The 19,804-nt window shown below is 35.1% G+C and overlaps 3 protein-coding genes and 1 long non-coding RNA gene across 5 annotated transcripts; 2 read left to right on the top strand and 2 right to left on the bottom strand.

Moving 5' to 3' along the window:
* Window positions 1-680: 680 nt before the first annotated feature.
* On the top strand, window positions 681-5,232 carry LOC143452939 (uncharacterized). Its single transcript, XM_076954097.1, has 8 exons — window positions 681-1,433; window positions 1,573-1,676; window positions 1,951-2,258; window positions 2,606-2,736; window positions 2,942-3,044; window positions 3,260-3,477; window positions 3,941-4,027; window positions 4,735-5,232. Exons 1-8 carry the CDS (start codon window positions 1,420-1,422, stop codon window positions 4,832-4,834), a joined length of 1,065 nt encoding a protein of 354 aa, XP_076810212.1. The 5' UTR covers window positions 681-1,419; the 3' UTR covers window positions 4,835-5,232.
* On the bottom strand, window positions 3,257-10,776 carry LOC143452938 (uncharacterized). Its single transcript, XM_076954095.1, has 2 exons — window positions 10,733-10,776; window positions 3,257-7,389 (listed from the first exon to the last, which is right to left on the bottom strand). The coding sequence occupies exon 2, from the start codon at window positions 7,354-7,356 to the stop codon at window positions 5,803-5,805; it is 1,554 nt and encodes a 517-aa protein (XP_076810210.1). The 5' UTR covers window positions 7,357-7,389; window positions 10,733-10,776; the 3' UTR covers window positions 3,257-5,802.
* An 848-nt stretch (window positions 10,777-11,624) lies between these two features.
* LOC143452940 (uncharacterized) lies at window positions 11,625-16,755 on the top strand. The gene is made up of 8 exons (XM_076954098.1): window positions 11,625-13,008; window positions 13,143-13,246; window positions 13,529-13,836; window positions 14,181-14,311; window positions 14,516-14,618; window positions 15,251-15,468; window positions 15,904-15,990; window positions 16,219-16,755. Exons 1-8 carry the CDS (start codon window positions 12,995-12,997, stop codon window positions 16,316-16,318), a joined length of 1,065 nt encoding a protein of 354 aa, XP_076810213.1. The 5' UTR covers window positions 11,625-12,994; the 3' UTR covers window positions 16,319-16,755.
* A 626-nt stretch (window positions 16,756-17,381) lies between these two features.
* Window positions 17,382-19,171, bottom strand: LOC143452937 (uncharacterized). 2 transcript variants are annotated; one of them, XR_013115121.1, is made up of 3 exons: window positions 19,014-19,171; window positions 17,784-17,910; window positions 17,382-17,633 (listed from the first exon to the last, which is right to left on the bottom strand). It is a non-coding gene; the product is annotated as an uncharacterized LOC143452937 (long non-coding RNA). The 2 variants fall into 2 exon arrangements; XR_013115122.1 differs by lacking the exon at window positions 19,014-19,171 and adding an exon at window positions 18,143-18,504.
* Between the last annotated feature and the right edge of the window lie 633 nt (window positions 19,172-19,804).

The raw sequence follows: 19,804 nt of genomic DNA, 5'->3' as shown, positions 1-19,804 counted from the left end.
AGTGTTTAACGTCAGCAGGAAAGCCGGCCACACAAGTTTGTTGGCTTCAACTTTGTATCACATAACAATTTATTAGCCATTAAACAAAAACGTTTTTGTCCGAGCGCAGGCAAACTTTTAGGCTTTCATTATATATCAATTGGCACCGGTTTTTAAATACGTGTCAAAAGCGTTGGTAATTACTGTGCAAGGGTAGCATGCTGACTTAGTCTCCCGTCATGTTTTGGACATCTTTAAATAATTGGTTCGTGTAAATGTTTTGCAAACTTAAGATTAGAAAGTCTGTTTAATCAATTTGCAGGAAAACGTTTGTTTAAACGGCTGCAAAAATTTCTTTCAATAAAACTTTTTTTTCATTGTTAAACTCGTGCCGGTTTGGATTTACGATTATTTGAAACAAGTATTTTTGAATATGAATATTTCATTTTTAGAATGAAAGTTTGACTACTGTAAACAGAAACTACATTTTGATAAGTTTAAATAGGTTCTTGTCATCTAACTTCAAGAAGCTACTTGGTTAACTAAATTGAAATAGTTAAAATTTTTACCTTGTTCTTCTCGACTTTTCGTGTTAGGGAATTCTCCCAAAAGGATTTATATCCATTCTAATCGTTGCTTCTAATGAACTTTGACCTAAACGCTGATGTTTTGTTTACCTTTTAAGTTTTAACTACTAGTTTGCTGACGTTGTATAATGTTTTGCGATCTAATGCATTGTAATATCTTCTACTTCAAAAAGTTGTATGATAAGTTAAATGAAAAGCGTTATAGTATACTGCAATGTTAACTGTTTCACTGCCATGAAAGCGAAATTGTACAGGTTACAAGTGGTAATTTTCAATACAATGCATTCAGATTTACCTTCAGGTTTCGTCCTGTTGTTTTTTTCCCTTGATGAGACTAAAACAGAGATCGAAGTAAAGAGCAATTGAATACTTTTGTCGGAGCTCAATAAATGTTTAAAATGGAATGGCTAGTTGACCAGTGCTGACCAGAAATACACTTTTGATTAATTATAAGTGACCTTAAACTTAAAGACAGTTATTTTGCTGCGTTGGCCGTTGGTAGCTCTGCCAAAAGCCGGTTTCTAATTGATTGAAACATACAAGATCAAATAGAACATTGTGTGTGGCACAAGAAATCATGGGTGTCTAGATTGTTAGTAATCAAAAGCTAGATAAGTGTATGATATAAGTAGCTCTTGATCCAGAATTGCAAAATATAATTTCATAAAAGCCTTGGAGAATATTTTGCTAGTAAGCTTTTCATAAACGATTCGTTTTCGTCATATAAATTTTGTCTTGACAGTAGGGCTCATATTTTCATAAACTCCTACATTTGAATCAGCTCATCGCCTCAGGTGATTGTTGATCACTGTTGGTATTTCCTTACACCAAAAGCTTATAGAAGTTATAAAAGATGTCATCGAACTTGTGAGTTGAAGCTAATAAAAATTAAACCATACACAATGTGAAACGATAAAAGATTGCTGCAAACAGATTAAAGAATTTTTGTTTATCATTGTAAATAAATTGATAATGATCACAGTTACTACACTTTTGCATTAACCAGACCTCCAACTTTTGTGGAAGGCTTTCATGATGTAAAGGATTTGTCGAAGATGAAATACACCCAGCTTGGGAAAACCGATATGATTGTATCTTCAATGACATTTGGTATGTTTATGTTTTTAGAACAGTGGTTGCATATGATATATACATTAATGTACAATTTAAGTAACTCTTCTTCACAAAACACAGTCAAGTTTTTAAATGAAATACTTCAGGTTTTACCTCTACTCTTTTATCTTCTTTATTCTTAGTGCTATATGTAGTGAAAAATTGCAAAAACCTACACATAGCGTAGCCCTACAGGCTGATTCTGATATATATTTACTCAATTCTATGTAGGGTATCTCTGAAAATATGAAAGTGAAACATACTGCTTTAGGTGGTTCTGCACTTGGAAGTGTATTTCGCGCAACTGATGATCAAGAATCTGTCCAAGTTGTAGAAAAAGCGATCAAGCTCGGCATTAATATGATTGATACAGCCCCATGGTATGGACACACAAAAAGCGAAAAAGTTCTTGGGATGATTTTGCCAAAATTCCCGAGACAAGCTTATTACCTCAATACCAAAGTGGGTCGCTATCTACCAGAAACGTCGAAAATGTTTGATTTTCGTGCCGAGAGAGTGATACAGTCAGTAGATGAAAGTTTAAATCGATTGGGCGTGGAATATATTGATACAATTCAGGTATGTTTCAATAAAAATGCGTTGACCTTCAGCTTTTAACAACTCTAATAATTATTGCATATCTTTTCATTCCATTAAGACAATTACATTAATTCATTGGCTAAAATGTTCACGAAAGTTCTGCCAACACATAATTACATACTGATACTACAACCACAATATCGTAAATATGACGTGTACTATTAGAAACAAGAACTTCTAGATCGTATATATATCATAAATAATTTCCAGGTATTTCAGATTTTTGATGATTGATGTTTTAAGGCTTATTGCAGCATTATAGTGTATATATTATATCTTGCATTTTGTTATAATGGTGTAGTCATAAAGTTGAAAATTCTGCACAGATTCACGACATGGAATTTGCTCCAAGTCTTGACATCGTAATTAATGAAACTCTTCCTGCATTGCAAAAAGTGAAAGATGCTGGAAAAGTTCGGTATATTGGAATAACAGGATATCCTATGGAGAATTTTAGGTTTTTAACATATTCTTTATGCTATTATTATTTACGAAGTTCTATAACTTTCTTATTTATTTGGAAAGTACTGTTTCAATCTTTCTGAAAATGATAATTACTGTGACATAGTTTTGAAATTTTCACATATTAAACGTATAATCTGCATATCTGTCATCTAAAAAATAAACATCCAGATAAATTATCTCTTTTTTTTTCAAATAAGAACTGTTCTGGAAAAATCACCAGTGGAGATCGACACCGTCCTTACATATTGCCATGCATCAATGAACGACAATTCATTGGGCGAATACATTCCTTATTTTCAAGTATGAAGTCTCTTTATTATAGAACTAGTTTGCATTTCTCAAATTTTAACCTACCAGTATTGTTTTCTGCATTGTATGTATAGGCCCTGTTGTGCTTGTTCGTACGATATACAAGTCATATTGTATTTTTAATACGCTAGTTTTCTTGTTTAAACGTAACATTATTTACTTTCATAACAGACAAACTTTTCAACTGAAATCTATATTTCCCACAGTCTAAGGGTGTTGGTGTGATCAATGCCTCCATTCTATCAATGGGATTACTCACTAATCGAGGACCTGCTAAGTGGCATCCTGCCGGGGAAAATATTCGATCAGTTTGCAGACAAGCAGCTGAGTTCTGCCAAAGTAAGGATGTTGATATCGCAAAAATTGCAACACGTTTTTCTCTCGAACAACCTGGGATACATACCACCTTAATAGGAACTGCCAGGTAATCTGTCTTTGTGATTAAAGGTTAAAAATGTGGACATTAACATAATATGCTGCCCTTATATCAGCGTCGTATGATCGTATATTTTCTTAGTCTGGATCTAAGGTTTTAGATAAAATTACTGGTATACGATTCTATCCCTCAGCCTGTGCCTAGATATAGTATGTTGCCCATTTCCAAGTAATAAGTTAAACTGCTTAACCTGTGTGTTAACTTCAAACATTTTCCTACTCTGATAGTAACATTTGCGTTTCTTTTCTTGGTGATATGGTTTGTTGGTTGAGAGTGCTGTAACCAAAAATTCACAACACTGTATGTTTATTGACTAATTGATTGTGGTCATGTTATGTTTAAATTAATCCAGGGGGGAAAAGTGCTAAAGAAAAACTGTTTGTCTTTACCAAGTGCATAAATCGTTTTTGATAAATCTTTTCAAAGGTTAATTTTGCTGTCTTATTCACAGCATGAAAAATCTTCTCACCAACTTGGAAGTATTGAAACACGGCATCACTGACCATGAACGAGAAGTTTCGGATGAAGTTATGGACAAGTAAGTTTCCCTTTAGATCAGGGGTGTCAAACTCAATCGCACCAGGGGCCAAAACTCAAAACTTAGTTAACGCCGCAGGCCGTAAAGATAAAACTTGATTGAACATTTCGTGACACGAGTATACGAATTGAAACAGGCAGCGAAACAACACCAAGTTTTTGACGATTTTTGACTGGGCTATTTTTGATTATTTTCTCTTACGTCATTATGTTTCATTCATTTCCTTGCAAAAGCATTAAAGAATTAACAAACAATAAAGAAAAAAAGCAGCCCAGATTCCAAGCGTTAGAATAAATCTATTTATTCTATCTTATGGTGGGACAACTGCTGTGCTGCGATATTGTGCGATTTGTTATAATCTTTTTCTTGCTTGAAAAAAGTAAGTTATACTGTACAAGTAAGTTATACTCGCGGGCCGGAAATAGTTCAATGTATAAAATAGCATCGCGGGCCAAGTTTTATTGTAAAGCGGGCCGGGAGTTTGATACGTATGCTTTAAATCCTTGTGCAAAGCAATTAGTGGACCACAAAATTATTTCTTTAAATATGGTAACCTGAAGGAAAACCTTATTGACGTGAAATGATTAATACACAACATATCTGAATACTTGTATTTTAAAGCATGTGATGATAATGTTTTCTTATTGCTTTTTGATATAACACTTGCAATATTTTTGGAAGAAATTAATTCCCAATTTTTTTCCCAGGTTTTTTAAACCACTCAACAATGCCAACTGGGAAGGCGTGGAAGTGAGCAGGTACCGTGAAAAGCTTTCCGAGAACGAAAATGACGTCAACTTGGGATAAGACAATTTACAGGCATCCTTTCAAAGAGCACTTACTTGAGTAATGATTATTCAATCAAAATTTATATTACTGGAAATTGATCCGTACTCTAACGATTTCTGTTGTGTATTGATTTTAGTAGGGTATGTTTTGTTTATGCAGTTGTGATGTTTGTTATGGCACTTATAGAAGTATGTTTGTGAAATTTACTTTGCAATAACCTAATGTGCAATTCCAGTAGAAAATCATCTCATTTCGTCATGTTCCGTGTTTTTTATCGCTCGTGTGCAAATATGAAACCTCTTTATATAAATCATTGCAATTTCAGATTAACCTCACATCAGCATAATGTAAATGTTAGAAGTGATTTGCTTATTTGTGAAAATTTGGTGATTGGCTCATTAAATCATATTCAAACATTGGTGACATTTTAAATTAGGCCTACCATATTTTCAGCACCCAAAAAGAGGACATTTTTTTGCCGGCAAGTAAAACAAAAGTAGAATTGTTATGTTTGAGTTGGATGATGTTTTACATTTCCTTGGTAGTTGCAGGCAAAAGTTACAAAAACAAAGCAAAGCAAAAGTTACAAAAACAGACACATAAACAACAAATAAATTTATTTTTCAGATTTAGCCCATGAATACTTTGCGGTTCCCTTAACTTTTGCCAATAAGGAATGATCATTTTTAACGAGATCGTGAAATTGTTTACACGAAATATCTTTGAAATTATATACAACCGTCAAGATGCTCGAAACTGATCCAACTAATAGGCTGTCTCTTTCTTTGCACCATTGTGGCTGCATCAAAGAAAAAATGCGTTCAACAATCAACATTTGCATTATGGGCCATAATGCTAAAGTAAAATTGCGCGATTTTTAACAGTTCACTAAACATTTCTTCGGTTCTGCAATGCTGGAAATATTCTGTCCATTTTTCATGTGCCATCATTTTAGAAAATGCGGTTGCATCAGTTTCATGCCGCCTTTACACAAATTTGCACAAGTGTTGGTACTGGTCGAACAGTTTAGCATCATCAATGTCAACGTTTTTCTCTGCCAGATAATTTACACATGGCTCAACGTTAGCCCATTCTTTGGCGTTGGACAGAAGCATCCAATCAAAACACTTGAATTCAGCAAATGAATTGGTCCATTCATCCAAGTAGGCAACACAAGAATCGTACAATGAAGATACATCTGACATGAACAAATCACATTCCCGATCTTTTCCCTCTTCTCTGAATTTTGTCAGTGTTGATTTTACTTGAATCGATACGAACATTTGTCTTTTCCTTTCTAGAATGGTTGTCTTTACATAGTTGAGACTAGCTACAACTTCAACAAGAGATATCTTTGATTTCTCGATGTTTTGAACTTGTTCATGAAAAACAGCCACAAAGGATTGCATGTGTCTCAAATAATGTTCACCCAATGAATTTTCAAAAAAATGTTTTAGAACAATAGGTGGCTTGTCAATGGATAAAAAATACGACTTTAAAGCTGGATACATTTGGAGCATTCTAGACAGGCTAGGATAAAGTGAAAGCCATCTGGTTACGCTGTGGGAAAGAAGTTTCTTGTACTCTATATCCACAAATAGACAGAAATCTTTCAACTCTTCTGTCCGAACAGTATAAATAGAAAAACGTTGGTAGGTTTTGTAGATAATACTTTCAACATCAAGACTGATCTGATTTGCACCATGGTGTAAACAGTTATTCAAAATGTGTGCTGGGCAACCAACACCAACTAAAGCAGGAACGTCATTTTTCATATGAGTAAAAACGTTGTTACCTTTCCTTCGGCGCAGACCTCCAAAATTGGTGTTGCAGTTGTCACCAGTAAACGAAATGCATTTATTAAACAGTTTTGTTTTCTTCAGTGTTTCTTTAATTTCATTTGCAATAGTCAAGGAAGTTTCATTTTTAGTGCTTCTAACATCAAGTAATTTAGACTGCAGACCTCCATTTTTCCAGTCAAAATATTGTATAACTATAGGAAAAAGTTTGGTAGATTTGTGATTACTGCCATCAGTGGCTACTCCGAGATACTTGATTTCATGTTCTTCTATATCATTTAGCACATACTGAACAGACGTGGGAGCAAGTACATTATTTACGATAGCTTCAATCTTGGTGCGAGCACAAGAGTACCTTTTTGCAGTGCTGGAATCTGGAAATATCTTAGCCATCAAAGTAAAGGTGCAGTCGTTAGATTTATAGCTATAATGGTGCTTCACTGTATGAAATGCCATGGTGGCTTCGGCGGCTGCAACTTCGTCTCCTGACTTTGTGCCAACTTTGCTAAAATAGTCGGTCACTTTAGATGAAGATGAGGCTTCATTTTCACCTCTAATAGCCTGCTTATGCTTCGTGGTTTTAATATGGTCATCGAGGCTAACACTACCTTTGTTTGCCACAGAAATAAACGTGCCATATCCACAAGTAATGCATTCAGCTTCGAAATTACTACGTCCTTTTCTGAAACAAGGATACTTCTGGCGTAGCTCATTAGAAAACAGAGTTTCCCTCTTCGGCATTATAATTTATAGCTTATGTTGCTTTATGGTTGTCTAAATTTAAAGAATAATAAAGAAAAATGAAAGCATCTGCTGAGAACTACCTGTATGCTATAACCTAACTAGACAAGCTTTTGTAAGAAATAAGAACATAGCCTACCATACAGTAACACTAATAGTAGGCTAGGCCTACAAAACTCACACCTTTGCTTTATTAACGGGCCTTTTTACATTTGAGGTTCTGTTGCAATTTTTCTGGCGCAAGTTCGAACTTAACTCAACATGCGCACATGTGAAACCACGAACTTGTCGAGACGACTAGCGGAACTTTTGTTACGGTCTGTTAAGTTCGAAGTTGCGCCAGAAAAATTGCGACAGATCCTCGCATGTAAAAAGGCCCAGATGATACAGAGAACGTCGAACAATGTTTGCAATAACAATCAAGAAGGTAGGGCTGGTAGGGCAATTTGTTGGAAAACCTTTTTTAAACCAGCAATTCAGCATGTTTCATGGCTACAGTAATTTTTTGGAAATAAATACAACGTCTCGCCTAAAAGTCTTGATGAAAGTATAAGCAACTAACTCGAAATGCAAAAAAAGAGGACATTTGGGCATTTTTGAGCGTCCTCGGAGGACCATTCACTTTTCTTGAGAAAAGAGGACAAATCCTCCTAAAAGAGGACGTATGGTAGGCCTATTTTAAATACAGTGTTTGCGAAGGCGTCTCTGGTTGAATTTTTATAGATTATTGTTTGTGTATACAGTGAACCGTACAGGAACCTAAAACCTTTACCCCAATATCTGCGAATGAAGTAGCTGAAAAGATTACAGAAAGTAAAATGGCGACTACTCCTGTCGCGAAGTATGTTCTGCTGCATCAACAAGGCCTGTGAGGGCGGCATCAGTCCAAACGATAATTCGCTTCCAGGCTTTTTGAGTTGAGTAGACAGAGTTTGGTTTCGGTGAGCATCATGGCAACGTCTTCAGGTATTAATAATGCTTGCCGTTAGTCACAGCTGCACCTATTTCATTGAGCGCGACCTACACGTGCGGTAAAATTTCACGAAATAGTTAAGTTTTTGGTGGTCTGGGTTTACACCTGTCTCGAAATTGCATAAAGTACAAGTTAAAGCTATAAAGAAATTAGTCTTTTGAAACAAGTGTAAATGCCGCTTTAAGCCGGGCAAATTTTTTCAATTTTCAATTTTATCAACGGCAGTAGTGCGCATGCATCTTCAATTTAATTTCAGCCCAGCAGTTTCACTCAATTCCTCGGAGGCAAAGATTTAATTTACCATTTCGTGTTGTTTGACCTGTCTCTTGTTTATCGCGAAATCGTTAGACGAAATTTATCGGAGCCATCACAATTGACGAGAGGCGTTATAAACCGAACTCGTTTTATTTCGGGGTCTTACAATATCGATCTTACAAATGAAATGAAGAGATAGTTGTTTTTATTGCGTTGGAAAAGTTTGAGACAGTGATACTTTTTGATATATTGTATGTGCAAGCATTTTCATAGTTAGCTTTTTTTTACTATACAGTCGACTCCGCTTAATTCGGACACTTTGGTTCCGCTTACTTTTGGCCGAATTAAGCGGAGAAACGGCTTTGTCTGAATTAAGCGGAAAATTAATTGTTCGTTTCATGGTTATGCGTAAAGGCAGACAACGCATTTAAAATACTGTTGTGTTGCGTAATAAATGAATTGCAGCTGCGCTATACTGCAGTAATTGGCACTGATCGCACAAAAAGCACAAGAGTTATACCTTCAGGTTAGTTGTATTGTACAGTATTTCGATACCAAACGATTCAACAAATACTGTATATCTGTATACTGTATTTTGATATCCCCACCAACCCAGCTAACTGCCTAACTGTCAAGGAAGCGTCTTTATTTTTTTCTTCGTTTACTTTAGTGAGCAATTTCACTTTTTCTGCAAAACTTTTCTGTACCATTCTGTTTTACAAGATGGACGCAATTGTACCGAAGTAAAAGCGACTATGAAGCTGGCACAGCCTTATATCAGTTCATTGTCGATTGTTACTGCATCGATCGTCATTGTTTCACCATAATCACTCATAATGCAATTGCATCTTGTGTTAAAACGGACGAAACACTGTTTATTGTGTCATAACCTAACTATAGGAATTGCGAACCTGTGTCCGAATTAAGCGGAGAATTGTTCGAATTAACGAGAGTTTTTTACGTTCAATTTTTACTTTTGTTCCGTTCCCGAGCATTTTGGCCGAATAAAGCGGTTGTCCGGGTTATCCAGTGTCCGAATTAAGCGGATTCGACTGTACTTGCAAAATAAGAATCTCAAAGTGGGATAGGAAGTCACGTTGAGTCTGAACTGTTAGTCTTTCGAAATTAATCCGTCAATGGACAAGTTCTGAAATAGTAATGAGAACAAACAGCAGATAAACGCAGTCGACAAAGAGGTTCTTGGTTGTCGAGTCTATATACGAAAACGCTTCGAAATAAGATTTATGTTCATTGTTTCTGTAGCATCACGAGTGCTGTGCACAAATATGGAAATGATCTAAGGAAAGTTAGTTTGGAACAAAAACCTAAACTGTAATTAAAACAGGTTTTGAGACAGTCTAAGTCCTATTTCTTCCCAAATGGTTTGTTATATTGTCTGGTGGTTTTTTAATCGTTTTCTCATTTTCTAAAAAAATCAGATGCAACTTAGCACTTCAAGCTTCTTACTTATGAGTTGTGTTTAACCAAAACACAATTAACTTTCTATCCCTTTTTTCGGTTCTTTGTTAACCTACCGTTATCTTGAAGCATATAAAAGAGAAGCCGTAACCTAACCTGAATATTTTTCTAAAATTTAAATCTAATTTCAATACATCCCAAAATAAATTAAATTTTACATGTTCTTTTTCGAAATTTACTTGCCTATGTTCAACAACTGGTTGCAACGCTGCGTTATCTATCTAAAGTGAAGTAACCTGTTTTTCCATATTAGCTAATTACTTGATGTTTTATCTTGCAAGAGAGCTTGGATTAATGACAGTTTTTCGGCAAATTGAATTGTAATTTGATGTTTTCAAAACCACTTAGAAATGGACACCACCACAAGATCACAAAGCTATTAAAACATCAATTTTGCATTGGTTTTTAGATCAACGATAAATGGCTGTGTCAATCGTCATGACCTAATCAAGGTTTTCAGTCAGCATTATTAACGTTCTTTCGATTCAAGGGTGGATTAAGACTAAGCGGACCTCAAGGCTAAGTTTTAGCAAAGGTGCCCCCTTGTTAAAATCGGTCTGTAATATCAGTGATACAGTACTAGGCCTAATTGCTTTGCTATTATGCTATTATACGGTACTATCGTTAGGCAAAAAGGCTAGTCTACGTAAAACAAACTCATACCGGTACCTGTTCATCAGCTCTTCTTTTTTCCAGTCGATTTTGCATTCTGAGTTAGTGATGTATTGGCTCCCATGACCTGCATGAATCAGAAGAAAACAGTCGTTGTCATGGTTACCTGTGCAGGGCTGCTAAGCTTTATTTGTTACATTTTGGCGGTAACTTTCATAGACATCCTCTTATATGTTGTTATGATTATTATTATCAAACAAAAACTCTTTGCTGTAACGTGTTTTTTGTTTAATGATAAGCTATTAGATTGGATTAGATTTGATTAGGATGCTCTAATCCTTCTAATCCAAGCTTCTTCTTTGGTATGCTATAGCCCTGTGACGGTTACGTCACGAGTCAGGAGTTATTTTTCGAAATGCTTGAATTTTATTTTGAGATATTGCAATGCAGTTGTTGACCGGACTTGAATTCTCTTTACTGACGTTCAAATAAATTACCTCGCTTGAACTGGTTTGCCACATATATATAGGCCTACCGATGTAATGTGTGCAATCTTTCCTTTTTAACCTTTTTACCGTTCTCACATGTTAGCAAGCACAATGTAACATTCAGTAATCTTTGCCAAAAGGTGAAAGCCTTTGTGTCTTATAATAAATAAAATGGGAACTTTATTATTTAGCAATTTGTATAGACAGAATTAAGCAACTAACAGCATAATCACGCTCTTTGAGAAATGAGAACTCATATCATTGAAGCAGAAGCAAAACAAGTTATCAACCACCAATCGTCCTCGCTCATATTCTAACAATAGCCGCCAGTGTGCGGTCTTTATGACAGACGAGTTTGTTGTGTAATACTCGACACAAGTAATACACAAACTAATTTTAATTAATCATATGCTGACTTAGTTTCCTGTCACGTTTCGGGTTTATTTTAATGGTTAGTTCGTGTTAATGTTTTGCAAACTTAAGATTAGAAAGTCTGTTTAATCAATTTGCAGGAAAACGCTTGCTTAAACGGCTGCAAAAATTCTTTTAGTAAGACTATCTTTTCATTGTTAAACTCGTGACGGTTTGCTACGATTATTTGAAACAAGTTTTTTGAATATGAATATATAATTTTTAGACTGAAAGTTTGACTACTGTAAACAGAAAATACATTTTGATAAGTTTAAAAAGGTTGTTGTCATCTAACTTCAAGAAGCTACTTGGTTAACCAAATTGTAATTAATCGAAATTATTACCTTGTTCTTCTCGACTTTTCATGTTAGTGAATTCTACCAAAAGGATTTTTTTCCATGCTAATCATTGATTGTAATGAACTATGGCCTAAACGCTGATGTTTTGTTTACCTTTTAAGTTTTAACTACTAGTTTGCTGACGTTGTATAATGTTTTGCGATCTAATGCATTGTAATATCTTCTACTTCAAAAAGTTGTATGATAAGTTAAATGAAAAGCGTTATAGTATAGTGCAATGTTAACTGTTTCACTGCCATGAAAGCAAAATTGTACAGGTTACAAGTGGTGATTTTAAGTACAATGCATTCGGATTTACCTTCAGGTTTCGTCCTGTTGTTTTTTCGCTTGATGAGACTAAAACAGAGATGGAAGTAAAGAGCAATTGAATACTTTTGTGGGAGCTCAATAAATGTTTAAAATGGAATGGCTAGTTGACTAGTTCTGACGAGAAATACACTTTTGATTAATTATAAGTAACTTTAAACTAAAAGACAGTTATTTTGCTGCGTTGGTAGCTCTGCCAAAAGCAGGTTTCTAATTGATTGAAACATACAAGATCAACTAGACAGGGATGTCCAACCTTTTATTATAGTGGGCCACATTGTCACTTGAAATAATTCAATGGGCCGCAGTACCTATAAAATTTCAAGAAAAATGGGTATATAAAGTACATACTTTTGGAGTGAAAATGACTAGCGGGCCGCACAAAAATCTCAGGCTGGCCGCAATGTGGCCCGCGGGCCGCAGGTTGGACATCCCTGAACCAGAACATTGTGTGTGCCACAAGAAATCATGTGTGTCTAGATTGTTAGTAATCAAAAGCTAGATAAGTGTATGATATAAGTAGCTCTTGATCCAGAATTGCAAAGTATAGTTTCATAAAAGTTTCGGAGATTATTTTGCTAGTAAGTTTTTCATAAACGATTTGGTTTCGGTTTTGTCTTATTATAAATTTTGTCTTGACAGTTGGGATCACTTTTTCATAAACTCCTACATTTGAATCAGTTCATCGCCTCAGGTGATTGGTGATCACTGTTTGGTATTTCCTTACATCAAAAGCTTACAGAAGTTAATAAAAGATGTCATCCAACTTGTGAGTTGAAGCTAATAAAAATTAAACCATACACAATGTGAAACGATAAAAGATTGCTGCAAACAGGTTAAAGAATTTGTCTTTATCAGTGTAAATATATTGATTGACAGTTACTACACTTTTGCATTAACCAGACCTCCAACTTTTGTGGAAGGCTTTCATGATGTAAAGGATTTGTCGAAGATGAAATACACCCAGCTTGGGAAAACCGATATGATTGTATCTTCAATGACATTTGGTATGTTTAAGCTTTTAGAACAGTGCTCACATGTGATATGTGCATTAATGTACAATTTAAGTAACTCTTCTTCACAAAACACAGTCAAGTTTTTAAATGAAATACTTCAGGTTTTACCTCTACTTTTTGATCTATTTTATTCTTAGTGCTATATGTAGTGAAAAATTGCAAAAACCTACACATAGCCTAGATGCTGATTCTGATATATATATATTCACTCAATACTATAAGTCAATGAAGGGTATCTCTGAAAATATGAAAGTGAAACGTATACTGCTTTAGGTGGTTCTGCAATTGGAAGTGTATATCGCGCAACTGATGATCAAGAATCTGTCCAAGTTGTAGAAAAAGCAATCCAGCTTGGTATTAATATGATTGATACAGCCCCATGGTATGGACACACAAAAAGCGAAAAAGTTCTTGGGATGATTTTACCAAAATTCCCAAGACAAGCATATTACCTCAATACCAAAGTGGGTCGCTATCTACCAGAAACGTCGAAAATGTTTGATTTTCGTGCCGAGAGAGTGATTCAGTCAGTAGATGAAAGTTTAAATCATTTGGGCGTGGAATATATTGATACAATTCAGGTATGTTTCCACAAAAATGTGTTGACCTTCAGCTTTTAACAACTCTAATTATTGCATATCTTTTCATTCCATTAAGTCAATTACATTTATACATTTGCTAAAATGTTCACGAAAATTCTGCCAATACATAATTACATACTGATACTACAACCATAATATCGTAAATATGACGTGTACCATTAGAAACAAGAACTTCTAGATCGTATATATATCATAAATAATTTCCAGGTATTTCAGATTTTTGATGATTGATGTTTTAAGGCTTATTGCAGCAGTATACTGTATATATTTTATCTTGCATTTTGGTATAATGGTGTAGTCATAAAGTTGAAAATTCTACACAGATTCACGACATGGAATTTGCTCCAAGTCTTGACATCGTAATTAATGAAACTCTTCCCGCATTGCAAAAAGTGAAAGATGCTGGAAAAGTTCGGCATATTGGAATAACAGGATATCCTATGGAAAATTTTAGGTTTTTACCATATTTTTTATGCTATTATTGTTACGAAGTTCTATAACTTTCTTATTTATTTGGAAGGTACTGTTTCAATCTTTCTGAAAACGATAATTACTGTGACACAATTTTGAAATTTTTCACATATTAAACGTATAATCTGCATATCTGTTATCTAAAAAATAAACATCCAGATAAATAATCTCATTTTTTTCAAATAAGAACTGTTCTGGAAAAATCACCAGTGAAGATCGACACCGTCCTTACATATTGCCATGCATCAATGAACGACAATTCATTGGGCGAATACATTCCTTATTTTCAAGTATGATGTATCTTTATTATTGAACTAGTTTGCATTTCTCAAGTTTTAATCTGTTACCAGTACTGTTTTCTGCATTGAATGTAGGCTATAGGCCCTATAGTGTGTGATCATACTACTGTCAAATCCGGTTAATTGCAATCTGTAGTTAATTGCAGTTGTAGGTGGTACGAGAACGCTGCATGAACCAAAAAAATGGTACGCGAGTAGATAAAGTTTGGGAACCACTGGTTTAGAAACACAAATGCAAGAAAGTATGCAAATAAAAATTAAACAAACAACAATCGCGCAGTATTCTTCTTGATTAAACAATAAACGTCAGTGTGTTTTGCGTGTTTGAATGAAAGGATGATCGCGATATACAATAAACGTTAGTGTTTTGCGTGTTAACGTTTTTACACGTCACCAGCTTCGCACGTCAAGTAAGACAACAAGTGGACTTTGTACTTCCGCATAAACGCATAATTTATTTAATCGCATAAAAAGGCTTGGCAAATTGTCTACGCAATTAACCGGATTCGACTGTATACACAGGTCATATTGTATTTTTAATACACTAGTTTTCTTGTTTAAGCGTAACATTACTTACTTTCATAGCAGACAAACTTTTGAACTGAAATCTATATTTCCCACAGTCTAAAGGTGTTGGTGTGATCAATGCCTCCATTTTATCAATGGGATTACTCACTAATCGAGGACCTGCTAAGTGGCATCGTGCCGGAGAAAATATTCGATCAGTTTGCAGACAAGCAGCTGAGTTCTGCCAAAGTAAGGATGTTGATATCGCAAAAATTGCAACACGTTTTTCTCTCGAACAACCTGGGATACATACCACCTTAATAGGAACTGCCAGGTAATCTGTCCTTGTGATTAAAGGTTAAAAACGTGGACATTAACATAATACGCTGCCCTTATATCAGCGTCGTATGATCGTTTACGTTCATAGTCTGGATCTAAGGTTTCAGAAAAATTACTGGTATTTGATTCCACACCGCAGCCTGTGCCTAGATATAAGTTAAACTGCTTAACCTGTGTGTTAACTTCAAACATTTTCCTACTCTTATAATAACATTTGCATTTCTTTTCTTGGTGATATGGTTTGTTGGTTGAGAGTGTTGTAACTAAAAATTCACAACTCTGTATGTTTGTTGACTAATTGATTGTGGTCATGTTATGTTTAAATTAATCCAGGGAGGAAAAGTACTAAAGAAAAACGGTTTGTCTTTACCAAATGCATAAATCGTTTGATAAATCTTTTCAAAGGTTAATTTTGCTGTCTTATTCACAGCATGAAAAATCTTCTCACCAACTTGGAAGTTTTGAAACACGGCATCACTGACCATGAACGAAAAGTTTCGGATGAGGTTATGGACAAGTAAGTTTCCCTTTACATCCTTGTTCAAAGCAATTAGAGTGGACCACAAAATTATTTCTTTGAATATGGTAACCTGAAGAAAAAACATATTGACGTGAAATGATTAATACACAACATATCCGAATACTTGTGTTTTAAAGCATGTGATGATAATGATATTTTCTTATTGATTTGTGTTGTAACACTTGCAATGTTTTTGGAAAAAACTAATTCCCTATTTTTTCCAAGGTTTTTTAAACCACTCAACAATGCCAACTGGGAAGGCGTGGATGTTCGCAGGTACCGTGAAAAGCTTTCCGAGAACGAAAATGACGTCAACTTGGGATAAGACAATTTACAGGCATCCTTTCAAAGAGCACTTACTTGAGTAATGATTAATTATTCAATCAAAATTTATATTACTGGAAATTGATCCGTACAATAACGATTTCTGTTGTGTATTGATTTTAGTAGGGTATGTTTTGTTTATGCAGTTGTGATGTTTGTTATGGCACTTATAGAAGTTTGTTGGTGAAATTTACTTTGCAATAACCTAATGTGCAATTCCAGTAGAAAATTATCTCATTTCGTCATGTTCCGTTTTTTTTATCGCTCTTGTGCAAATATGAAACCTCTTTATATAAATCATTGCAATTTCAGATTAACCTCACATCAGCGTAACGTAAATGTTAGAAGTGATTTGCTTATTTGTGAAAATTTGGTGATTGGCTCATTAAATCATATTCAAACATTGGTGACATTTTAAATACAGTGTTTGCGAAGACATCTCTTGTTGAATTTTTATAGATTATTGTTTGTGTATACAGTGAACCGTACAGGAACCTAAAATCTTTACCCCAATATCTGAAAAACAAATTAGCTGAAAATATTACAGAAAGTAAAATTGCGACTACTCCAGTCGCGAAGTGTGTTCTGCTGCATCAACAAGGCCTGTGAGGGAGGCATCAGTCCACACGATAATTCGCTTCCAGGCTTTTTGAGTTGAGTAGACAGAGTTCGGTTTCGGTGAGCATCATGGCAACGCCTTCAGGTATTAAGGATGCTTGCCGTTAGTCAAAGCTGCGCCTATTTCATTGAGCGCGACCTACCCCAGTCAGAAATTTATCTTTGGCCTTACTATGTGATATCTACCGCACATGTTAAGAACAAAGTTGGCCCAAGGTACGTCCGCCATTCAACAGCCAGAGATATATGTTAGAAAGAGGTCAGGAAATTTGACAATGGGCAATGCTTGGGCCAAGTATGGCGACCGATCATAAGCCTTATATAACCATGCAAGAGCCTGAGAAAAATTATCTTATATTTTTCTCTGGGCCTAGTCTTTACCTGACATAAAACCCTTTCAGTAACATTACTAATAGCTACGATCATTTGCGGCTTAATGCAACGTATACGTTTTAAATGATATTTATTGAGAGTTTTACTTGACAAAAGCAAGAACGCAGGAAATTAGAAAATGAAACGAAGATAAAATAAGAATTCTTTATAGGTGAGTGTGTATTTCTTCCCCACTGCTGCAAGATTCGATCGTCCTCAGACAAAACGTGAGAAATGTGACACTCTAATGCGGCTCTTTTGGTCTTTAGGATATTGTCAAAGCTGCAGCCCTCTTTTCCCTCCCACCATCCCAATCTCCGACTCCACTAAATACAAACTGGTGTTAAACATTGACATTAGGTTTAACATAGACTAAAAAATTTCACATTTTCAAACATCTACAATAAACACACACGAACCAAGAATGAATGCCAGCAATTTTCAGCAATGATAACAGTAAATGGAAGAGTATTTACCTTTCATCATCAGTTCGTACAAGACTTGATAGTGATCTTGCATTTTGGTTACATTCCTCAGCATCTGGCTCACTGGTTGAGCACTGCTGCGTAGTATACGCTAATCGGCAGCACTTTTCATACAAACCTAATAAAAATAATGGAACAGGTAAGTCTCGTTAATCTAAATGAGTTTACACAAAAAGGTTTGCTTCGGGTAAAATGATATTTCTGTGATGTTTTGTTTCTCCTGTTAGCGAGTTACATGCTACAAGATTACAAAACCTCACAAAAATGTCTCAGTAATGCCAACTAAACAATATTTGTATTACCTGCGTATAGTCATACACAACAATTAATACTTAGGCCTACGTACTCACTTGACTGATAGGCTACAATACATTGCAGCTAAATAACTTCCAATTTTTTTTTCAACTTCCAATTCATACTAAATTGGCTGGGATTAAACTGATGTGCTAGGCTAACACAAAAGAACTAGGGGTTAACTAACAAGCACTATAGGAATAGCGCTAACTATCACTAGCAAACAAGTCACGGCCTCACGGGCTCATCAGATCTAAGGACAGGAATTCAAGACAAAGAAAAAGAATTCCCATGAGGCTAGATTTCGTAAAAAAAAGCGCGAAATAAATCAATGCCACGCGATTGGTCAAGGGAAAAACCTTATCGGTAGAACTATGGGTAGAGTGATGACGTAGAAACTCTTCGGCGTAAAGAGAACAACTACAAAGGTTTGCGATTTGGTCGCCATGTTGAAAACGAATATTGTGTACAAGCTGTTGAAAGCGTGGCAGTGAGTTAGGTTTTATAACTACAAATGATTCCAAAAGGAACAATTTTGCGTTTTTACATAAAATTTTGAAAATGTACATTCCATCTTATAATAATAATTTATAATTAAGTTAACCGGTTAATTGTTCTACTTGCGCCTTGCATTTTATCGCCACTTATTGTAATATCGAACCACCACAATTATCATTACAATACAGTACCTACTGTGTGATCATTATCATATTATAGCCTACAATTTTCACACCTACAATGTTGGTAATCATCTATAGTCCATATACAATTAATTGCTTCCAATTACCTGGTAGGCTTTCAGTGACATGCAGAAATAACGTCTTTCAAGTTTGGTAAAAGGATACGTAAATAACAATCCAATATTTTTGATAAAACGTACATAAAAAATTTCGATTTTTATACCAACATTATGCAAGAAATTCTTACTTGAGGCAAGGTTTAGAAAGGTACCATGAACCATCGATGGGCTGTTTATGATAAACTACGATATATGTAAGATTATGTAACTCTTTCTTACGAACAAACATATTACATACATAATCTGTTATAATCAGACATAAGTGATCAATTGGCCATACATAATCTGGTATAATTTCCGACTGGGACACGTACCATAAATATTCATGAAATAGTTACATTTTTCGGTGGTCTGGGTTTAAACCTGGCTCAAAATGGCGTAAAAGATAAGTTAAAGCCAGAAAGAAATTAGTCTTTTGCAGCAAATTTAACGCCGCTTAAGTCGAGAAAATTTTTTCAAACCAAAAAGGCAAGAAATGAAATATTTCTTGCTGTAAGTACTTACACTACCCTATTTGATCTGTATTTTTGACACTTCATCGACAAATATTTTGAGTTAGGGAATTCGTGTGATTTATAATGCTGTTGCATGAGTGTGATAAATCGTCGGTAAATGGTCTGCTGCATTTTCACAGAAACAGTTGGCGAAAAACAAACACCGCAATATACAGTAGGGCGTATAATTTGGAAATGAAAACCGTGCTTTCGACTGACATGCTAGAAACAAGCAGACAATTGAAAACGTTTGTATCTTAGTTTATGACGCATCTTCCTTAGAACGCTAGCACCTCCAATAAATCGTAGTCAGCTTTTAAATCATAAATCACAAATCTTATAGACGCTATTTAGATGCCATACTAATAAACACACGTCGAACTTTTGCAATTTGTTACAGAGACATAGACAGATGCTTATAAAAT

This window comes from Clavelina lepadiformis, chromosome 4 (genome assembly GCF_947623445.1).
Source record: "Clavelina lepadiformis chromosome 4, kaClaLepa1.1, whole genome shotgun sequence".
NCBI classification, from domain to species: domain Eukaryota; kingdom Metazoa; phylum Chordata; class Ascidiacea; order Aplousobranchia; family Clavelinidae; genus Clavelina; species Clavelina lepadiformis.
This window is presented reverse-complemented; position numbering and strand designations above follow the sequence as displayed.

Coding starts and splice junctions, on each gene's coding strand:
- LOC143452939 (XM_076954097.1), top strand. Junction 2,259..2,605: donor AATATATTGATACAATTCAG/GTATGTTTCAAT, acceptor AATTCTGCACAG/ATTCACGACATGGAATTTGC. Junction 3,045..3,259: donor AATACATTCCTTATTTTCAA/GTATGAAGTCTC, acceptor TATTTCCCACAG/TCTAAGGGTGTTGGTGTGAT.
- LOC143452938 (XM_076954095.1), bottom strand. CDS start 7,356: ATGCCGAAGAGGGAAACTCTGTTTTCTAATGAGCTACGCCAGAAGTAT.
- LOC143452940 (XM_076954098.1), top strand. Junction 13,837..14,180: donor AATATATTGATACAATTCAG/GTATGTTTCCAC, acceptor AATTCTACACAG/ATTCACGACATGGAATTTGC. Junction 15,991..16,218: donor TCGGATGAGGTTATGGACAA/GTAAGTTTCCCT, acceptor ATTTTTTCCAAG/GTTTTTTAAACCACTCAACA.